Source organism: Zea mays, chromosome 2 (genome assembly GCF_902167145.1).
Source record: "Zea mays cultivar B73 chromosome 2, Zm-B73-REFERENCE-NAM-5.0, whole genome shotgun sequence".
NCBI lineage: Eukaryota > Viridiplantae > Streptophyta > Magnoliopsida > Poales > Poaceae > Zea > Zea mays.
Window position 1 is genome coordinate 204374064 of NC_050097.1, and position 21213 is coordinate 204395276.

General features: G+C 46.3%; 3 protein-coding genes across 6 annotated transcripts; 1 reads left to right on the top strand and 2 right to left on the bottom strand.

The window, feature by feature from the left end:
- Positions 1–1667: 1667 nt before the first annotated feature.
- LOC100272585 (Nudix hydrolase 23 chloroplastic) lies at positions 1668–4767 on the bottom strand. Its single transcript, NM_001147048.2, has 7 exons — positions 4485–4767; positions 3882–4013; positions 3531–3607; positions 2986–3121; positions 2755–2895; positions 2594–2652; positions 1668–2373 (listed from the first exon to the last, which is right to left on the bottom strand). Exons 1-7 carry the CDS (start codon positions 4671–4673, stop codon positions 2313–2315), a joined length of 795 nt encoding a protein of 264 aa, NP_001140520.1. The 5' UTR covers positions 4674–4767; the 3' UTR covers positions 1668–2312.
- Positions 4768–5615: 848 nt separating this feature from the next.
- On the top strand, positions 5616–9962 carry LOC100382929 (uncharacterized). 4 transcript variants are annotated; one of them, XM_008670146.4, is made up of 10 exons: positions 5616–6071; positions 7103–7236; positions 7347–7410; positions 7508–7590; positions 8141–8224; positions 8320–8472; positions 8672–8848; positions 9027–9094; positions 9261–9399; positions 9475–9932. In XM_008670146.4, the coding sequence occupies exons 1-9, from the start codon at positions 5804–5806 to the stop codon at positions 9355–9357; spliced, it is 1128 nt and encodes a 375-aa protein (XP_008668368.1). In that variant the 5' UTR covers positions 5616–5803; the 3' UTR covers positions 9358–9399; positions 9475–9932. The 4 variants fall into 4 exon arrangements, with proteins under 4 accessions (XP_008668368.1, XP_020403457.1, XP_008668369.1 ...); XM_020547868.3 differs by having other exon boundaries at positions 5627–6071; positions 9261–9394; positions 9479–9962; XM_008670147.4 differs by having other exon boundaries at positions 5627–6071; positions 9479–9899.
- An 829-nt stretch (positions 9963–10791) lies between these two features.
- Positions 10792–12139, bottom strand: LOC100281889 (PRLI-interacting factor A). Its single transcript, NM_001154809.2, has one exon. The coding sequence runs from the start codon at positions 11897–11899 to the stop codon at positions 11105–11107; it is 795 nt and encodes a 264-aa protein (NP_001148281.2). The 5' UTR covers positions 11900–12139; the 3' UTR covers positions 10792–11104.
- Positions 12140–21213: the final 9074 nt, after the last annotated feature.

Sequence of the window (21213 nt, forward strand, 5' to 3'; positions counted from 1 at the left end):
CCGTCGTCGAGCGCCTCCCTGTCCTCGCGCCGCCGCGCGCCTCCCTGTCCCCGCGCCGCCGCGCGCCTCTCTGTCTGCGTGCCTCCCTGTCCCCCGCATTAGGTGGGATTGCAAGCCCGCATTATGTGTGATTGCAACTGTTGTATAATTTTACTCAAATATCTGTTAAAAAATGTAAACAAAATGATTGCAACCGATGGTGTGTTGTAATTGCAACTGCTGGTGTAGTGTGGATGCAACTGCTGAGTTGCTCTTATGTGATTGCAAGTACTGAATAACTCTGAGAAATTTTGTTAAAAAATATGATTGCAACTGCTGGTCTGGTGTAATTGCAACTGCTGGTCTGGTGTGATTGCAACTTCTATATAACTATGTCCAAAAATCTGTTAAACAAACAAGATTGCAACTACTAGTCTGGTGTAATTACAACTGTTGGTCTGTTGTGATTGCAACTTCTATATAACTATGTTCAAAAATATGTTAAACAAACAATAATTGCAACTGTTGTCTGGTGTAATTGCAACTTCTGATCTGGTGTGATTGCAACTTCTATATAACTATGTCCAAAAATCTGTTAAACAAACAATGATTGCAACTGCTGTCTGGTGTAATTGCAACTGCTGGTCTGGTGTGATTGCAACTCCTATATAACTATGTCCAAAAATCTGTTAAACAAAACAATGATTGCAACTGTGTCTGGTGTAATTGCAACTGCTGATCTGGTGTGATTGCAACTTCTATATAACTATGTCCAAAAATCTGTTAAACAAAACAATGATTGCAACTGCTGTCTGGCATAATTGCAACTGTAAGTCTGGTGTGATTGCAACTTATGTGAAGAGGTTGAGCCGTTCACGGAGAAAGAGGGACGGGGGCGGGAAAATGAAAAGGTTCTGTCCGGAGCGTGCGGGAGGGACGAAACCGGCCTAGGTGGGACGGTTGGCTCGGACCTGGCACATAGGTTCGGCCTGGGTGCATTCTCTATATTGAATGCACCCAGGTGTAATATATAAATACAGTATATATATATATATATATATATATATATATATATATATATATATATATATATATATATATATATATATATATATATATATATATATTCGTGAAGGGACATTATGTTGGTTTTTTTTTTGAAACAAGACAGAACACCTCAAGGCCATGTTTGGTTTCTTTAGCCTAGGAACTAAAGTTTAGTTAGGGGACTAAAGTTTAGTCCCTAACATGTTTGGTTCTAGGGGCTAAAAATAGTAAAAATATACTAAATAACTCATAAGAAGACTAAAATGACCTTTAACATTCTCCTGCTATTAGTACAATTGAACTAAATGAGGGGTAAATATGAAATTAATATGATTTAGTCCTTTTAGCACATATGTGAAGGACTAAAGACTAAATCATTTTAGTCCATATTTTAGTCTTAGTGTTTGGCAAAAAAAGGACTAAATGAGACTAAAAACTAAAGACTAATCTTTAGTCCCTCTAACCAAACACCCCCTAAATTGCATGTTCTTTTGTTGGGAGTGCTTTCCTAATTTACCATGAATAAATTTTATATTGGCAACACGAGGTTTACATCTATATTTACAATCGAAACCTGTTTTGAGGGTGCAAATAACCACGAACGAGCAAGCCTGAAGGTGTATTCAGCACTCAGTTATGATAAAAAAATAATGCAACACAAGCTTTACAACTGAAATAAATGGTTAAAAAAGAGCTCACATAATTCAATTGTAACCAGATCACAGCATGCGGTCGCTGAAGAAGCGCCACAAGTATGGCATGCAGGATAGCTCAATCCTACAACCAAGATTTGCTGCACTATGATACAATTCTCAGTCCTCCCAACTCCCATCCAAACGCAGAATCTCCTAAAAGGGCTAAACCAGGCTTTAGGATACGAACCATTTACAGTTCCAGCACCTACTTTAAGGGAGTGTTTGGCTTCTAAGTACTAATTTTTAGTTTCTTCATTTTATTTCATTTTAGTCTCTAAATTACTGAATACTAAATTACCAAATACAGAAACTAAAATCCTATTTTAGTTTCCGTATTTGTCAATTTAGAGTCTAAAATAGAATAAAATAGAGAAACTAAAAATTAGTCCATAAAAATCAAACACCCTCTAAATCTGTTCCACCCTCTAAATCTGTTCCAATCCGCAGAGAGGCGCCAAAAAAGGCTCCCATGGGGATTCAGCATTCAACACTGGTCTATCTGATGGCGATGTTTTTGTTGTGTGGCCGTGTGCCTGTTGTATGCCAAAACCATTCCCCTCAATCGCCAAGGGTTTTAGAACCTTTAAAACCTCACACAGCTATATGGTTATCAATATCGAAACTCCGAAGGTCTGACGGGCTGGCTCCTAATCTGTAAATCAAGTTGCACAAAACAAGTTATAGACCATATAGGAAACTAGAGTAGTATTCGTAAACTTGAACATGCTGCAAGATTGTCATATAGGTGAGTGCTGCAGAAAATTTGCAGTGAGACAAGGAAACTAGAGCAAGATTCATAAACTTACTTTGTAAAAGCAATCAGAGTTACGAACGACAACAATGATCAGTTACTACAAAAAGGGACGATTTACCTTTTGTTTATAATGCAATAGTGATATTTGATGTTTCCAGACCTCACATCTTCAGTATACTGTGACAAATAGTAGACATGTTTAAAGCATTTAGTGTAAAACCTATGAATGGCGAGACCAAATGTGGAGCAGGCAGGGAGATGTTAGGGAGGGGGAAATACCATCCTCAAGGTGACAACGATTGAAGAAAATGCTAGAGAATCGAATGGTATATCATCGAGAGCAAAAAGTGCACATTCCAGCGACTCTGCTCCAGGTGAAAAATTGGGGGTCTTCAGTCTTGCTCGGAAAATAATGTAACTCTACTGCATCTCATTGTAATACAAAGATAATCAACTTAGTAGTGGACAAAATAACCTATAACTTTGTGACTATGCCAAATTTTCACTCACTTGACCAATCAGTGGAATATCCAACTGAGCAAAAGGTGAGATTATCTCTACATCTGCACATGCTTCTTCTAATGTTTCTCTAGAGGCTCCTTCAGCAGCAGACTCCCCCACCTCTAAATAACCAGCAGGAAGTGTCCTGTTAATGTAACCTTGGTCAAATTGGAGGACAGCAGTACATGATTGATATGCTCAACAAATGAAAAGGAAGTTTGTTCATGTCACAAAAAACCAAGAAAAGTTTTGACAGAAAGAACATGGAATTTGGCACTGTAATGATTGTCACTGCATTAAAAGATAATGTCACTGGATAGGGAGTTTGTGGAAACAGAAGAGAGCTATTTCTAACATAAAAACAATGCAATTCTGGACAGTAAAGGCAAAGAGTTCCGGCTAACAAATACTGCAAATTTGCATCTGCCGTACATAGTTAAAAATAGTTGCATGAGATTATGAGAATATCAAAACATAGTACAGCTATGCCATTAACAATTATAGTGCTAGAATCAGAACAAAAAATCGTAAGGAAAACATCAAAGGGAACTTACCAAAGACCATAAGCCGGTTCAATCTTTCTTCTGCAAAGGAGAACCTTATTATCGTGCTCCACAAGGCAACCAACAACCTATCCAGATGATATATATTATAAATGGCAGAAAATAGAAGCCAACATGTATTACACACATATAACCAAAAAAATTATTGCTAGTTGTAGTCCCTTGTTTCACCAATAGGTTAAACAAAGAAGAAATGGGTCAGTTATGTTCATCAAAAGCACTTCATACTTGACTGAAAAATACAGGCTCTATTAATCAAGAATTTCACAGTGTCTTAATTTAAAGTACAAATACAAATGCATTTGAATCCTTTTATTTTTATTTTATTTGTTCAGCATGTACCATTTTTGGGTTTTCGTAGTGAACTCCTCCACAAGAAGAACAAACAGCCCTCATCTTCTCATCACCATCAGGTATGGCCAATTTCGTTGGACTTCCACAAGCAGGGCAAAATTTGATCTTTGACTTTTGCACCTGCAGAAATAATGGTTTGCTGAGATTGATCCTTAAAAAAAATCACAACAACTAAATCATTGTATGTCTCAAGAAATAAGCATTTCAGAGTCATGACATTTATGTGGATTAATACTGATCACTTAGCAGTTAGCACTCAGACTAATACATATTTCATCTTCAGTCTAGAAAAGCTGACACAGAACTTTGCCGCGGTCTGGATGCCACAACTTTAGACAGAGCAGGTGATTGTATTGTAGCGCAGAGATCGCTGCGATTTTGCTAGGGAGCACACCAGCCGTTTTGGGCTGCATGGGAAGCCAATCCCATTAGGCAATTGGCACGGTCACTGGATTGAGTCAACGTCCTAGCCGATTCAGCAAGCACGCGTCTAAGATATTACAGATACGAGCGTACGATCAACCGCCTGACCGCAGCGCAGCACATTAGAGTGGCACAAGGAACAGCGCCGAAGGGGGACGGGGAACTCACCACGGCAGCAGGCGGCGCTGGGGCAGGGGAGCTGGCGCCGGAGCCGGAGCCGGAATGGGCCGCCATGCGGATAGGCCGGGAGCGCGCGAGCGGGAGCAAGTCGCGGCGGAGGATCAGGCGAGTGCGCGGGGAGGACAGGCGAGCGGCGTGGTGGAGGAGCGGGTGGGATCTGAGGAAGGGGAGGAGCATGGCGGTGGCCTGGTGGGTGAGGCCTCGGCTTTAGTAGCGGAGGCGCGGGCGGGGTTGGTGGCTGGCACGGTAGAGTGGGGATCGAGCCGAGCGAGGGCAAGCAATGGCGACTCGGGGGCCTCCGTGGGAAGGGGTGAGGCCTGAGGTCGGCCGCCTAACACGTTCCGCCGCGGGATTGGTCGACGCCGGCCTGTTTATGTGGTACGGTTGGGAGAAAGATTAGTTGATATGTCGTGTCAGGTTTATCTATGAACATGTATCATCCATCTACTATTATTTTACTAAACAAAAAAATACTATTGTATTCTAATTTATAATTTGTTTGATTTTTTACACCAATTTAATCGGTTTGTCTTATTATTTTTTAATAATAATTATTATTACTGTAATATTGTTTATCATATAATAATATTATTAACTTGAACATGTACCATATATCCACTATTAATATTAATATTAATATTAATTGGTTTGTCTTATTAAAATTTCTGAATAAGACAAGCTTGTCAAATTTGATATAAAAAAGTAAAACAAATTATAAATTAGAACAGAGGATAATATTAATTAGCAGTTTGGTTTTTCTAAGGACTTGTTTGGATTAGAGGGTCTGTGTCGAATTTTTTCAAGAAAAAATATCTAATTTCTAAGTTTTACTTACATTACCTGGTGTTTGAAATGGAGGAAGGGGAGTTTTTCGGCAAGAAAGTGGAGGATGGAGAAAATAAAACATGTAGTTTAAACTGCTGGAAAAAATTCCTTTATACGAATGAAATGCAGGATGGAGAAATTAAAACATGTAGGTCTAGTTTAGAAACACTATTTTTTAAGAGATTTTCATTTTTATAAGAAAAATTAGTTTATTTTTTTAAATAGAAATCATTTTGAAAAATAGAGTTTGGCCTTACCACCAGCTCTTGATCAGCGAGTCCCGCCTCCGCTAGTCCGCCACCGCGCCGTCATCACCATCACCCACCATCAGCCGCCAAAGATCACGAAAGCGACGCGCACACCCCAAGAAAGGGCGGCTCCCCACTCCGCCTCGCCGCACCCCTTTCGGCCTTTCTTCCTCCCCCACCTCTTGCTCGCGTCCCAGCTCCCAACACCAGTACACCACGCGCCGGCTGCGAGCGATGCCCGCGATCCCAACGGCCCCCGCCCCCTGCCCCGTGCGCTTCCTCCTCGCCCGCCGCCACAGCCTCCACATCTCCTACCCGTCGCCTTGCTCTAACCACCAGCGGCTCCCGCCCCGCCTCCTGCGCCTGCCCGCTCGCCCCCGGGCCGCTCCCATGTCGGCCGAGGCGCGGGCACCCGCGTCTCCGGTGGCGCCGCCGGCGCACCCCACTTACGACCTCAGGGCCGTCATCGCGCTCGCCCTCGCAGAGGACGCCGGCGACCGAGGTACGCAGCTTGCTACGTGGTGCGTCACTCACGCGAGCGTACTGTTCGCCCCCTTGCGATTCGGAACCCACAAGAACACTACGGCACTACCTAGCTGTTTGTGACTGCTCTCCAGCACCACGGTGTTCCTTGGGGTGGAGCGCAAAGTCACCTGCATTCCAGTGATGTTATCGCAATTCGGCTCGGGAGTGTCGTGGTTTAAGCTGATAGGATAGGAAGAGATGCACAATTCACTTATATTATATTTCAACAATAACCACCGACCGTACTGCTGGCGATTGTTGCAAAAATCTGATCCTGTACCGCTGTGTGCTCATCTCGTTGTCAATGAGCGCAGTGGCAATCTGGCGGAGCTGGGGTCTTAGGAAGGAGTACCAGGCAAGATAGTTTTTCAAATCCTGAAATGATGCTGTCCAGTCACTTTAGGCTACAAGTGGTTGCAAGTAGTAAAAGAAAGTACGAATGCAATCTGTGTTCTTAAACCCTTTATTACTGTGCACATTAGCACTACCACATTTTATAATCAGCACACTTCTGTAGGATGCCATTAGGTTATGTGAGCTGCGATTCTTGTTCAATTTGTTATGAATGGGATGCACAGTTCAGGTTTCTTCGTGATTACTTGTGCTGTATGTACTGTAGAAAAATTATACATAAATAAAGGCAGAATGAAGAGAATGGTTAAGGATCTGTGGATAGTCAAGTTATATTCTGTGTCCATGGTCTGCATTGCCTAGTCTCTGCCCTTCAAATTACTAGAAGCTCTAAGTGCTTGTATCATATGTTAATATGCCCCCCTATTTTTTATTCAAACACATGTGGTTCTTAGTTCTTGTTTTCTTAACCACTCAGTTTCATCCTCCTGAGACTTTAGATGATGGGTATCATAACTAAAAGATCAATCCCACTAGTCTGTCCACTTAATCCATTCCTCAAATTGCTATGCAGCATGCTATTTTTCATATTTTTTATGTGAAACTATTTGCATTTTTTAATGTTTGTACATCTGGTCTGTTTGTCAACACCTTCAGGGGATGTATCCTGTTTAGCCACCATACCTTCTGATGTCGAAGCCGAAGCCACATTTATTGCTAAAGCAGATGGTGTCATTGCTGGAATAAGCCTAGCAGATATGATATTTAACCAGGTTGATCCATCTTTGAAGGTATCTACTTTGCATCTTTTCTCCCGTTGAGTTTTGGGAAAGATCTGGTTCTCTAGGTATTGCAGGCAGTGTTAACTATACCAACTGTTCTTTGCTGACCAAATTTGCAGGTCGAATGGTTTGAAAGTGATGGCAATTTTGTCCACAAAGGACTGCAGTTTGGAAGAGTATATGGTAAAATGCATGTAAAATGTTGTCAGCCTACATAAAATTTGAACTTGTTAATGCTTTTAAGTGAAACCATTTTCCCCAATGCTATCTTTGTATCAAGGGTGTGCCCGCAGCATCATCGTTGCTGAAAGGGTTGTGCTAAATTTCATGCAGCGGATGAGTGGCATTGCGACCCTAACAAAGGTTATTTCTGCCCTTATTTACATGATTAAGCTGCTCCTTTGATGAAAAACTGTAATGTTTCTCCTTGTTTATCCTAGACTCCTAGAGCCTTTTTCTATCCTGCAGTTTGAAAGTCACTATGTGTTCCTCGTTTTTTTTCTTGCTATGTTCAGCAAAAGCATATTATTCAATTCCCATCTATTTGGATACTTCCAGGCTTCCAGCCATAAAGGGTTTTTTTTGTTGTTGTCTCGGAACATACACCTGATATTGTTTCTTTTTTATTGCCACACTAGCTGTCAAATGCTAGTTCTTCAGATTTTATATTTCACAATCCTCCTATCCTTTTAGATTACATCATTGTCATTTGAGATGTCAGTAAAGCTTCGAGCCATTGGCAATTTTGCCATTATCATTTGTGGGCTTCGCCAGTATGCCATCGGACCCACAAATCATAGACACAGACGGTCCCACCAGTCATAGACACGGGATGGCATAATAACAGACAGCCAAATTTGAGAGTGGCAAAACAGCAAATTTCTCGTAAAGCTTCTGTTGTTGTTCTGTCCAGGCTATGTCTGATGCTGCCCGTCCAGCATGCATATTGGAAACAAGGAAAACTGCTCCAGGTTTACGTCTGATTGACAAGTGGGCAGTAAGCACACCTTTTTGTTGTTGTTATTGTTCATGTCTTCAGGCTGCTCCCTTAGGTCTCATATTGCATTTTTTCTTGTCCTTCGTGTCATGTAGGTACTGATTGGTGGCGGAAAGAACCACAGGCTTGGTTTATTTGATATGGTTATGATAAAAGATAATCATATTTCTGTTGCCGGTGGGATTGCAAATGCAATGAGATCTGTTGATCAATTCCTGCAGAAGGAAAAACTCACAATTCCTGTCGAGGTAGGTACTTTTTTACTGACACGCATGTTGAAAAGGACAGGCCTATGTGTCTATGTATCAATATTTTTGCGTTTCGCCTTCTTTGTTTAGACCGGTTTGGTTTCTTTGATGTTTTATTGAACTATATGTCCACATGTTCCCATAGAAAAAGACAGAAAACCACAAGCCTTTACTTATGCCCTTTTTTTTAATAAATTAGGTCGAGACAAGGACAATCGAAGAAGTGAAAGATTTGTTGAAGTACGCTGCTGAGAACAAAACTTCATTGACCCGTATAATGTTGGACAATATGGTTGTTCCTCTTGGAAATGGAGATTTAGACGTTTCAATGCTTAAAGATGCAGTTCGGTTGATAAACGGTAGATTTGAGACTGAGGTATGCAAACTCAACTTTGCAAAGCTTACATTTCTCATATGATGTAGTGCTAGTGGTAATGTTTTGTTTAGTTGAAAGCGACTGGTTCTCTCCGTTATTGTCAGATTTGGGCGCTGAACGGTAGTAGCAAAAAAATTTTAAGAGGGGGTAGGGTAGTAATAATATTCCTTTTCCGCAGGCGTCTGGAAATGTGACAGTTGATACAGTGAAGAAAATCGGAGAAACGGGAGTCACCTATATTTCAAGGTACCGTTTCTTTTTCAGGGTTCGGACTGATTGAGACCTGTATTTAAATGGGACAGAGCTTGTCTGGTGTTTAGGTCTATATGATATGATGTATTTCGAATTAATGCACAACTACAACCGGAATCACTATAAATCTAGTTCAACGACTTGTTTGATTTGTTTCCAGTGGAGCATTAACGCACTCTGTGACGGCGCTTGACATCTCTCTCAAGATAGACACCGAGCTGGCTCTTCAGGTTGGAAGACGCACAAATCGTGCTTGACTCCCACAGCATTACGTTGTGGACGCAACGCACGCAAGTAAGGTCTGCCTCCTTGTATAGCTTGGCTTCTATTCCCTCCCTCCCTCTCTAAGCCAGCCCTTTTGCTTGTGTCGGCAGGCAGGATGACAGAGGGACCAGCGTGGCAAACCAGCTTAAATAGCTTAATAATAACTTGGCGCTGAGGCCTCTGACTGCAACTACGTGGGATTCATTCTTCAGTTTCATGCACAAACGACCGCAATATTGATCGGATCAGAATAATTGGCAGGACATACAGGTTTTGTTCTAGCACCAAGTTTGGGAGCTTGCGTTCTGCGGCAGATAGGCAGGCCAGGTAGGTGTACCTCCTCCTGGGCCCAGCCACAGCTCGACAGCAGGTACCAGGTAGGTCTACTGTAAACGGGGGATGTCGCACTGAACTCGCAATACCAAAGACAAAATAACAAAAGGTGGAGATAAGATGCTTATCTTACTGCCATTGGTGATAAAAGCAACGTCAACTCACATCTATTATTTATTGTATCGTTCCATCATCACTTCCAGAATCCATTTGTATACAGTGTATACGACCGGTTTGCTCGCTCTTTGGAAGAGAAAGAGCCACACACGATCGAACCGTTTGGAGTTTGCATCGCATCAACGGCCACGCGCGCGGGCACACTAACGGCATTATTATTGGTTTTTTTTTTTTGTTTGGAGCTTGGATTCGTCGCGTCAGAGCAGAGCTGTCGTTCGTCCAGATGCAGGTCCAGTCCTTGTCGGTGGTGTTGACTGTAGAGCACGCTGTGCTCTGATCTGGGCTGCTAGCACATTGGCTCATGCTTTGTGCCGTTCTACGGCGATCATTCCATTTGGACTGGTCAAGTCGTTTCGGGGTTGTCAAGGTGAGTGTGTCCTGAGTTCTGACCAGGACCCGGCGAACAGAACCAAAATACTGGGCACGGTGTCTTACTAAACACAAAATAAACGAAGTCGGTGAAGCTCGTCTTAGCGTCAAGTCTTGGCAGATCTGAGAGAAGGAAAAGGAAAATAAATTGAAAGCCCGGCGAATATTCAAAGGTTTTTCCTTTAAAAGAAAACACGAACTCCAAGGCGAGCCAGAGCTTTCAGCATCTTCCTCCAGCCAACCGCTTTCCCTATGCAATATTCTCTCCCTCGCGGTCGCCTCCCTCTCGCTTCCGGTGGCGGCCTGCAAGCTGCCAGTCTGCACGGCAGGAGTCGCAGGACTGAGCAAGGAGCCAAGGAGATGGGAGGAGAACAGAGAAGAAGCGGGCAACTGGACGTCTGGATGGACGGCATTAAAGACATCCATCACCCAACCGCAGCACCTTGAAAGGCCTAGTAGAAGTGATGCAGGGATCACAATCCGAACAATCAGCACAGCACAGAATGGAATACTAAGCACGAAACAAAGAACATGTTGTCGGAATAACATTTTTCTTAACAACAAAAACAACAGGTTACTGACTGCACTAAAAAGGGCTGGTAAGAGTTCGGGACTACAAGTGGTTGAGGATCTGGACGAGCAGGAGGAGGACACCAGGATCTCGTGCTCCTCCCCGCACATTCCATCGTCGACCACGGGCTTTCCTGACTGATGGTTCTTTCTACAAGGGACATGAAACGGAATCAAGCTAGACGATGTCAAACTAACCAGATGAGTAACTCTAAAGAAGCTGCTACTGCTGCTGCTCCATGACTACACAGGGAAATGGAAACCGTATGTACAGTTTCAGTGCTGTAAGCTTTACTTCTCCATGACCATGGCGTCCCCCGTGTAGGTCTCGTCGCGGGCACCGGGGCATGCGACGGCGGCCGCGCTCTCAGAGGGCACTAGCTCGTCGGCGGTGTCCACCAGGCAGAGCTCCTCCACGGCAACGAGCCGCCGGCGGAGGTCGGCCATGTCGCGCTCCATCAGGAAGAGGCGCTCCCGGAGGGTCAGGTTCTCCTCCTCCAGCCTCGCGGCGCGCGCCTCGTCGTCCTCCTCGCCCAGGGCGGCCGAGGCCGCGGCCGCGGCCGGGAGGTGGACCATCTCGAAGCGGCTGAGGTCGTGGTCCAGGCGGCGCTCCACCTCGACGTGCTCCTCCACCTCGCTCTCGCCGGAGCCCGAGTCGTCGCCGCCGGCGTCCCCGGCGTCGGCGCGCAGGCGGATGAGGCCCTTCATGGACCCGTACCCGTCCACGCCCCACGCCTCCTTGGCCATCTCCACCAGCACCTCCCGCGCCGGCGACAGCACGGGGGTCGGAAGCACCGCCGGCGTCACGGGGCACGGCGACACCAGCGACGCCACGCCCCCCGCCCGCTTCGCACGGATGAGGAACGACGTCGTGTTGCGCGGGGCCGCCGCGCCGCCCCACCTGCCGCCGACCGACGCCGGCGGCGCCGGCGGCTGCGCCTTGCGCTTCCAGGGCGTCCGCGCCGCCCGCTTCCACGCCTGCCGCGCCGGCTTGAACGCGGCCACCGGAGGCTCCATCGCCGGCACCGCCGCCCACATCTGGTGGAACGGCAGCGGCGCCGTAGGTCGCATCATCTGCTCATTCATGGTCTGACTCGGAAGTCGGGAGAACTAATTCTCCAGATCCGAAACCCTATATCACTGAATCACAAGCCAAAGCACGCCGAAGTATCACACGATTAGCCCCGAGACCTGATCACAGGATCTGAACGTTCTCGTTTTAATCCCTTCGATCCAGTCAATCGTGTGTTTTCTGAGATTATTTAACGAATTCGTTCGACGCGAATTTGGGGAGGGGGGAAGAGGTGGAGAGAAGGAAGAAAGAAAAGAAACAGCGTATCGTAGGAAGAAAGGGCCACGCCCACACGCGGGTACGCGGGTATATAAAGAGGAGAGAGGTGGGAGGGAGGCCGTCGGCTGGATCCGGAGTCGCGGACTACGGACGGCTAGCACTAGCAGGGAGGCGTCCGAGCGGTTGCGTGTCGTGGATGGACAGCACGGGCTGTGCCGCCATGGGACGACAACTTTCTGGGCGCTACGAAGCAAACGGCAAAAGGCGCACGGTTTTCCATTTGTATCGGTTTTTTATGGGGAGAACTGCCGTTTAATTGATTTATAAAAAATGCTTTCGTTTCGATTTTGTTGCGTTCTCAATGTGACGACAGCTTGTTGTTTAACTAGTGCACTAGTGCAATTTGTTCGCTTTACTAAGTTATTACATGTCTTAATGTTAGAAATATAGGCATTTTCCGTATTATTTTAATTCCATAAATTAACATTATGATGATGACATATAATAGATAATCAAACATAGATAACATAATCTCAAAAATATCCATAACAATATGGATCATGAGAACACAAAGCATATGAAGCATGTAAATCATATAAATAAAATAAGTATATAAACATGGTTCATGGATTATTGCGGAACAACTGGAAATAAACAGATAATAATATAAACAGGATGACTGTAAAATTAAGACAGACAGATATAACATATTATAATACGATAGAACAAAACTACATACGACATATATAATATGCAGAATATAAAACTGTAATGAACTGAATTGATCATACCCTCCCATGCGCTCCGAGGATCCTGATCCTTGTCCAATTTCTTTTGTCATCCGATCGAGATGAAGACAGCAAGAACAACAGACGTTGGGCAGTCGCGTAGACGCTCCCCAAAAACCTAATTGTCGATCCCCCGTGCAAGGTCTCGAACGGCACCGGCTTCGGAGGCACCTGCCCTCTCGCTTCTCTGTGCGCGCAGAGTCACGAGATGGAAATACCCTCACTCGGTGGCTGGACTGTGAGACTGAAAGTGTTTCTCGCGTGTACCGAGTGACAGGGGTGCTCCTCTATTTAACCTCTCGCAGAGGGAAGCTGAAGGAGAAAGGTCGCCGAGTCACGCCAAGAGTCGACCAGCTCTAGCCGAGTTATGCCATGAGTCGGCCAGCTCTCGCCGAGTCACGCCATGAGTCGGCAGCTGAAGGAGAAGGGTCACTCGGCTGGCTGACGAAGAGACAGGGTCACTCGGCAGACGAAGAGACAGAGTCACTCGGCTGACGTACGCGGTTAGTGAGTGCTAAAAATTAACACAACCACACCACGCCCGCTCGCCTGCCTCGCCACGCCACGCCCGGCCCGGCCCGGCCGGCGGCGGCGGCGGCGCGCGCGCGCGCGCGTGTGGCACGCCCTTGTCCATTTCTTGACTTCTCTGGATAAGTGGAATAAATCCCACCATATAAGTCAAGGCAAAAGACCCTTGGACTTCCAATGTGGTACTATTGGTATTCTCCACCATTACACACCATAGAGTTTATTCAATAAATGGGCCAAGCCCATAAAAGATCCAACAATCCCCACCAAACTCTAGGGTTTGTAACGATGAAGTATCAGAATCACAATCCTTTGATATACCAGTGTTTCGATGGAGACTGTTAAGTTGAACATCCATCTAGAATAAGAGTTTCACTCATTCACAACTGAACAATGGACTATGCCTTGAATTGACAGTTTTGTGCGAAATAAGATTCACTCAAATCCTTTGCTGATACTAGGCTGCAAAAGGGTATTCCCGCTGTTTAGAAGCATATAAGTCACACTTCAGTGCCTTTCATGAGTATTTAGGGATTACCCAAGTCCCATAGACTGTGACTAACAGTCTGACTCATATAGGTGTATTCCTCAGAAGATGTTCTGTAGGACAACATCTCACCTTTATAAGACTCTTGGAATACATTAAGGTAAAAACCATCCTGCCTTACAGATAGGAAAGATGTGCATCAGAAATGAGTTAAAGAAGGGATCTTTCCTCACAATCTACTCCTAGCTTGTTTCTCCACTCTACTTCACGGGATCTCCGATCACATAGAGCAGGTTACCACTAGAGTAGATCTCACATGGGTCTCATACCCATTTCCCTCGATGCACTTTCTATCACATTGCGTGATAGACCCTTAGTGAATTGATCTGCCAGATTATTCGATGTGTGGACATAATCCACAGTAATAACTCCGGAGTTTTTCAACTTTCTGACAGATTTCAATCTCCTCTTAACATGCCTTGTAGACTTCATGTTATTCCTAGAACTGTTAACCTTTGTAATCACCGTTTGGTTGTCACAGTTCATGGAAATAGACGATATCGGTTTTTCAACTATGAAAGGATCACGATGCCCAAGAGGGGGGTGAATTGGGCTTTTCTAAAAATCAACACAACACTAATTAAAACCTAAGCAAGAGCTAAACAAGAGCCCAACTTCACCCCAACAACTAGCACTAAGCAAATAATACTAGAAATGTAACAAAGCTAAGATAATACTTCAAATACTTGCTAAACAAATACACAATGTAAAGTGCTTGAATTAAGTGCGGAATGTAAAGCAAAGGTTAGAAGACTCCTCCAATTTTTCCCGAGGTATCGAAGAGTCGGCACTCTCCACTAGTCCTCGTTGGAGCACCCGCGCAAGGGTATCGCTCCCCCTTGGTCCTCGCAAGAACCAAGTGCTCACTATGAGATGATCCTTTGCCACTCCGGCGCGGTAGATCCCTCGAGACCGCTTACAAACTTGAGTCGGGTCACCAACAAGATCTTCACGGTGATCACCGAGCTCCCAACGCCACCAAGCCGTCTAGGTGATGCCGATCACCAAGAGTAACAAGCCATAGACTTTCGCTTGACCAAGAGAAGCCTAATGCAAGTGGTGTGTGCTCTAGGTGGCTCTCACTAGCGCTAATGAGGAACAAGCGCGGATTATGATTCTCTAATCTCCTCACTAGGCTTTTGGTGCTTGCAATACTCTACAAAGGTGCTGGAATAAATGTGGAGTGCAAGACATTGAATATGGTGGGTGGAGGGGGTATAAATAGCCCTCACCCACCAACTAGCCGTTACAGGCAATGTGCTGCGCGATGGCGCACCGGACAGTCCGGTGCGCCACCGGTGCGCCAACGGTGCGCCACCGGTGCGCCAACGGTCACTTCCAACGGCTAGTTCTGACAGCTAGCCGTTGGACTCATGGTGCACCGGACAGTGAACAGTCCACTGTCCGGTGCACACCGGACAGTCCGGTGCGGTGTCCGGTGTGCCACTAAAATTCATCTCCGAAGGCTGCGCTCTCGGGTTTCTGCGACTGGGAAAACTCTACTGAGGACCAGCCTGGCCCCACCTGGCAGAGGGTGCACCGGACAGTCCGGTGCACACCGGACAGTCCGGTGCCCCAAAGCCAGAAACCCTACCTCTTGTTTTTCAGCTGATTTTCAAATCGGTTTTCGCTCTAACTTGTGTGTGAGTTCTAGAGTGACACCTAGCACTGTATATGAGTGTGATTGTGCACCAACACTACACTAGAACTCTCTTGGTCAAACTACTCATCGACAACCCCTCTTTATAGTACGGCTAAAAGAGAATAAACGACCTAACTAAATCGCGAGTGTCCACATCTCCTTGACACTCGGACTCCGTAGACCTTCACCTTTTGTTCCGTCGTTTTAGCCGTCGCTTCGAGTTCTTATCTCCGGGATTGCTTTCACATTGTAGTGCTTTTACCTGTCATGCGACCTAACTTACCATTTGTCTCTGCAAAACACACGTTAGTCACATATAATATTACGTTGTCATTAATCACTAAAACCAACCATGGGCCTAGATGCTTTCAATCTCCCCCTTTTTGGTGATTGATGACAACCCTACAAGTTTTGTGAGAGTAGTTTGTTTTGAAGATTCTGTCAATAGAAAGAATGGTTAGTTATACTCAGTAATCTTTGACAGAAAGAATGTGTACCATAATAATAAGAGTGAGCGCATACACATCATAAGATTCTTGTTCATGTAACCGTGAAGTTAAATTAATGAAACAAGAGCTAGAAGACTGGTGATATAATATAAGGTGAAAACATAGTACACACAGTCAATCATATGCAACGAGAGTATATGACGAGTTTGTGAGCCAAAAACATCAAGCTAGTACAGAGAGTAGCAAGCACATATATTACACCAAGATGACTCTGCCTCTCTACTAACTCTCTAACTCCCCCTAGCTCTCACAACTCATATCTCTCCCCCTTTGGCGTCAAACACCAAAAGGGACCTGAACCTAAACACCTGAAGCAGGAGGAGGTGGCGGGGGCGCATCCGGTCGAGGTCGAGGTAGCAGAGCAAACGCCGACGGAGGGTCAGAGTCAGTCTCGGATCCAGGATCTGTGGTAGAAGCTGGAGCTGGTACTGACTCAGACTGCGGCCGCGCAGCAGGAGCTACCGGAACAGAAGCGGTCACAGATACTGCCACAGCGGTAGTGGTTATAGCAGATGCTGGTGGCACTGGCGGCTGCGGACAGACAGAGCTGAGAACCGGAGAGGTGAACGCCAAAGTGACCGGCCGGAGCGGAGAGGTACCAACAGGGGGTCCAGACAAGATCGAAGGCACCACTGGAGCGTGAAGCGGAGGAGGCGGAACAGACTGAACCGGAGGTGCTGAGATACCAGAATGCTGAAGCATGAGAGCCATGAATGCCCTATTCTCTGCCCTATCCTGAATAAGCTACTGCTGAAGTGCATCCTGCCTGTCCTGCATGCTCTGAAACATCGAGAGCATCCTGTCAGATAAACGAGCCTGCTCGGCTGCCAGGAGAGCCTGCTGCTGGGTGAGAGTCTGCTGCTGCTGGGTGAGAGTCTGCTGCTGCTGGGTGAGAGTCTGAAGAATCGAAGCAAGGGCAGGGTCCATAGCCTGAGGATGAGGAGGGGCAGCACTAGAACTCCCAGCCTCATGATCATGTGAGCGTGGAGGCATAGGAGGCGGAGGATGAACCCCAAAATCATCATCATCATCAGCAGCAGCAGCAGCTGTACCCTGAGTGTCAAACTGTCGTAGAGCTGCATCCTCGGCCTGAGAGTCAAACACAGAAGCAGAAGCTGGCACTGGAATCTCAGGAGCAGGGCGGTAAGATCCAAACACAAGGCGTGAGGCCTCAAGAGTGCTCTGAAATCGAGGAGGCTGAATCAGCTGCGCAAAGATGTGGCATAAGTAGTGAGCATAGGGTAGCTGCCGACGAGCACGAATCCCATCCAGAACGGTGTCCTCAATCTCACAGATCAGAAAGTCCACAACATCAAACTCAGAGTGGGATACCAGGGCACCAAGGAGCCAAAGCTGAATATGAGTGGTAGCCTCCCTGTATCCCATCCTAGGCAGGAGTGTCCGTCTGACGAGCTCATATAAGTACTTCGCTGCAGTAGTGAAGTCTGCTGGAGAACGTCGCGACCCATCTGTGAAAGGCGGGCGGAACAGAGCCGCGACGTGAGCTGTCCCTGGAGCCACACCGCCGTGAGGGCGACGTGCAGGATCTGAAGTGCCGTAGCAGAGACTGTGAAGGCGAGTCGTCGACTCAGGGAATCCAAATAGCTGTCGGATCTGACTGGCAGTGATCGTGACATCCTCGCGCTCAAAGCGGAACCTCATCCAATGATGATCCGGGTCAATCCAAACAGAGGCATAGAAGACGCGGACCCACTCCTCAACATATCTGCCGCTGATAGTCAGAAAGGACAGAAGGCCTGGCAAATAGGTGAGATGCGCCTCAGACTCAGCACCGGCTGCTAGCAAAAAAGCTGGAAGATCCAATAGGTGGTGCACTCGCAGCGCAATCTGAGCAGACATCTGAGCCCTGAAGAATGACTCCTGAATCCGTGTGCTGAAAAGAACTCCTACTGCTGGGTCTCTCTGAGCTGGCAGCCAAGACTCCACGGGTACGTACCGGAATCGACGTACCCGGGCTGCAGTAGCACGCTGAAGGTCAAACAGACGAGGATCCGAAGCCAGAGGACGGACCTCAGTCTCATCACGCTCCCGGAAGCGAGGTGGAGGGACAGGTGGAGCAGAAGCGGGAGCGGGAGCAGGGGTAGCAGTGGAAGCTGGCGTAGTGCTGGTAGTGGGTATGGCGGTGGAGGTGGATGGAGCAATAGGAGTGACTGGAGCAGGCAGAGTGGGTGGCGGAGTGGAAGCGGAGGTGTGAGTGGAGGAGCGAGACCGGGAGGCGAGACGACGAGCACGGAAAGCAATCTGATCGGATGGAACATCCGGCTGATCTCCAAGTGCTGCCTGCGCAGCGGCTGCTGCAGCTGCTGCTGCTGCACGAGCCTCTCTGTCCGAACGCCGCTTCTTGCGGCCTTCCTGCTGCTCCAAAAAGACAGTCTTGCCCTTCACCTGCCTGAAGGGGCGACGAGGGTCCTCGTCATCGCCACCCCCTGACGCCGACGCATTCTTCGTGCGCGGCATCCTGAACTAAAGTCTGCAAATGAGATAGAGAGACTAAGCACAGAGCAAAAGTGACCGAGAGATTTAGCAAATAGTGAGATGTCTACCTGGAAAGCTCACACGAGAGGTGACGATCCAGGCAGGACGGGAGACGGCACACGGTCACACAGGGTCACTGAAATGACAGAAGAGGTGAGCACGTATTAGTCACATAGTCATAAGCATATGAAATGTGAATAAATACATACACAGAGAGATATGGCACGAGACGGGACGATCAAAAAGTCAAACGTCGTGAAAACGGCGTTTGACAGACAAATAGAGACATAGGATGATTGGAATTTGAATTGAGGCACGAAACGATATGGGATTGAGCCGATACTTCACGAATAGGTTTATATAGGTGAATATGAGTGAAGTGTGTGCTTGGTTTGAATTTAGGCGAAGAAATAGGGTTTTGGGCACTCGGCTCGGAAACGATCGCGCAAAACGGGAATTTTGGTGAAATTTAAGCCTGGGATCTTGGATTGACGTGAAATTTGGCAAGTAGGTTACTGGAAGTGTGGTGAAAGTGCCTGAAAAATTTGGGTTCAATTGGAGCAAGTTTGACTGGTTTGGGCATTTCATCGAACACGTGGTGTGCGGGGAGCTAGGGTTTTAGGAATATGGCCATTTGAGGTAGGAATACCCTCCCGAAGGAGCCAAGGACCTGCAGGGATATGAAATAGGGACAGGGGAACACAATCCACCAACTGGATGCAAGGGATTTCACAGAAATTTGAGTTTACCACCAAGGGAGAGAGGGAAGAGCTCCACTGCCCACCAAGAACAGAGAACAACAGAGAAGGGGAGAGGAGAGGCTGCTCACCGAGGGGGAAGAGGAGGGGAGCCCAAGGTCACCGGAGCACGGCCGGGGAGGATGGCCGCCGGTGAAGATCGCCGGCGAGGGGAAATCGCCAGACGCAGAGAGCTGGGCGGCTGGGAGAAGAAACAAAGCCTCTGGCTCGGCTTGGTCGGGCTGGGGGCGGTTTTTTAAAACGCGAGATGGGCACACCGGACAGTCTACAGTGGCTGTCCGGTGCACACCGGACAGCGCACAGTAGCTGTCCGGTGAAACACCGGACAGCGCACAGGAAAATGACTTTTAGCGCGCGGCTGCCGGTGCACCGGACATTGCACAGTGCAGTGTCCGGTGCACACCGGACTGTCCGGTGAGCCCAGACAGAGGGGAGTTTGGAAAATTTTAAATTTTTCTATCTAACTCCTAACCAAACCAAATCCCAACTTATAATCACACAAAATAACACTTGTTGGGATAGGTATTGGCACCCTCATATACTTTTCAAAATATTTTGCCATAGGCTAGATAATTTTTAGAGAAAATAGGCAAATGGTGAAATTTGCATTTGTGCTTGCACTAGGGGTTTTCAAGAGTGATTTGAGTTTTGAATACTCCCCCTAAGTGCAGTACCTCATGCATATTTCAAGAACCAATAATTGCATGAAAAGTAAGAATTTAAGTGCTAAAAGCTTAAAAACTAAGACTTGTCAGGTTTGACCCGAGTTAAGCTTTTTCACTCGCTTTATTGGCGGTTATCTCAACTAGGTTAGACAAGTCCTAGATGCAATACAAGGAATTTAAATATGCAATGCAAGTGACAACACCATTTGACATTTCACATAAAATTTCTGAGATCAAGGATATTTAGTTCATTCCTCAACATGCAAAAGCGGGTCTTATCAAGTGGCTTAGTGAAAATATCCGCTAATTGATCTTCCGACCTCACTCCTTCTAAAATGATATCTCCTTTAGCAACATGATCTCTAAGGAAGTGATGACGGATATCAATGTGCTTGGTGCGAGAGTGTTGTACAGGATTATTAGCAATTTTAACAGCACTCTCATTATCACACAACAAAGGAACTTTTTCTAGAACTACGCCATAGTCTAGAAGAGTTTGCTTCATATATAAAATCTGTGTGCAACAAGCACCTGCGACAATGTATTCCGCTTCGGCAGTTGACAAGGCAACACTATTTTGCTTTTTGGATGTCCATGAAACTAGTGATCTACCAAGCAGATGGCATCCCCCAGAAGTACTTTTCCTATCAATCTTGCAACCGGCATAATCCGAATCGGAATAGCCAATTAAATCAAAAGTAGCTCCTTTGGGATACCACAGACCAACGCTTGTGGTGTGCTTGAGATACCTAAGAATTCTCTTAACAGCGCGAAGATGAGCTTTCTTAGGATTAGATTGAAATCTAGCACACATGCAGACACTAAACATAATATCGGGCCTAGATGCGGTAAGGTATAATAAACTACCAATCATAGAACGGTAGAGTTTGATTAACCGGGTTACCTCCCTCATCTAAGTCGAGATGTCCATTTGTAGGCATGGGGGTCTTGATTGGTTTGCACTTCTCCATGTTGAATCTTTTCAACAAGTCTTTGGTATACTTCTCTTGAGAGAGAAAGTTACCATCTTTCATTTGCTTGACTTGGAAGCCGAGGAAGTATGTTAGCTCACCAATCATTGACATCTCGAACTCCTTCGACATCAACTCACCAAATTCCTTGCAATGATAGTCATTTGTCGAGCCAAAGATTATATCATCAACATATACTTGACAA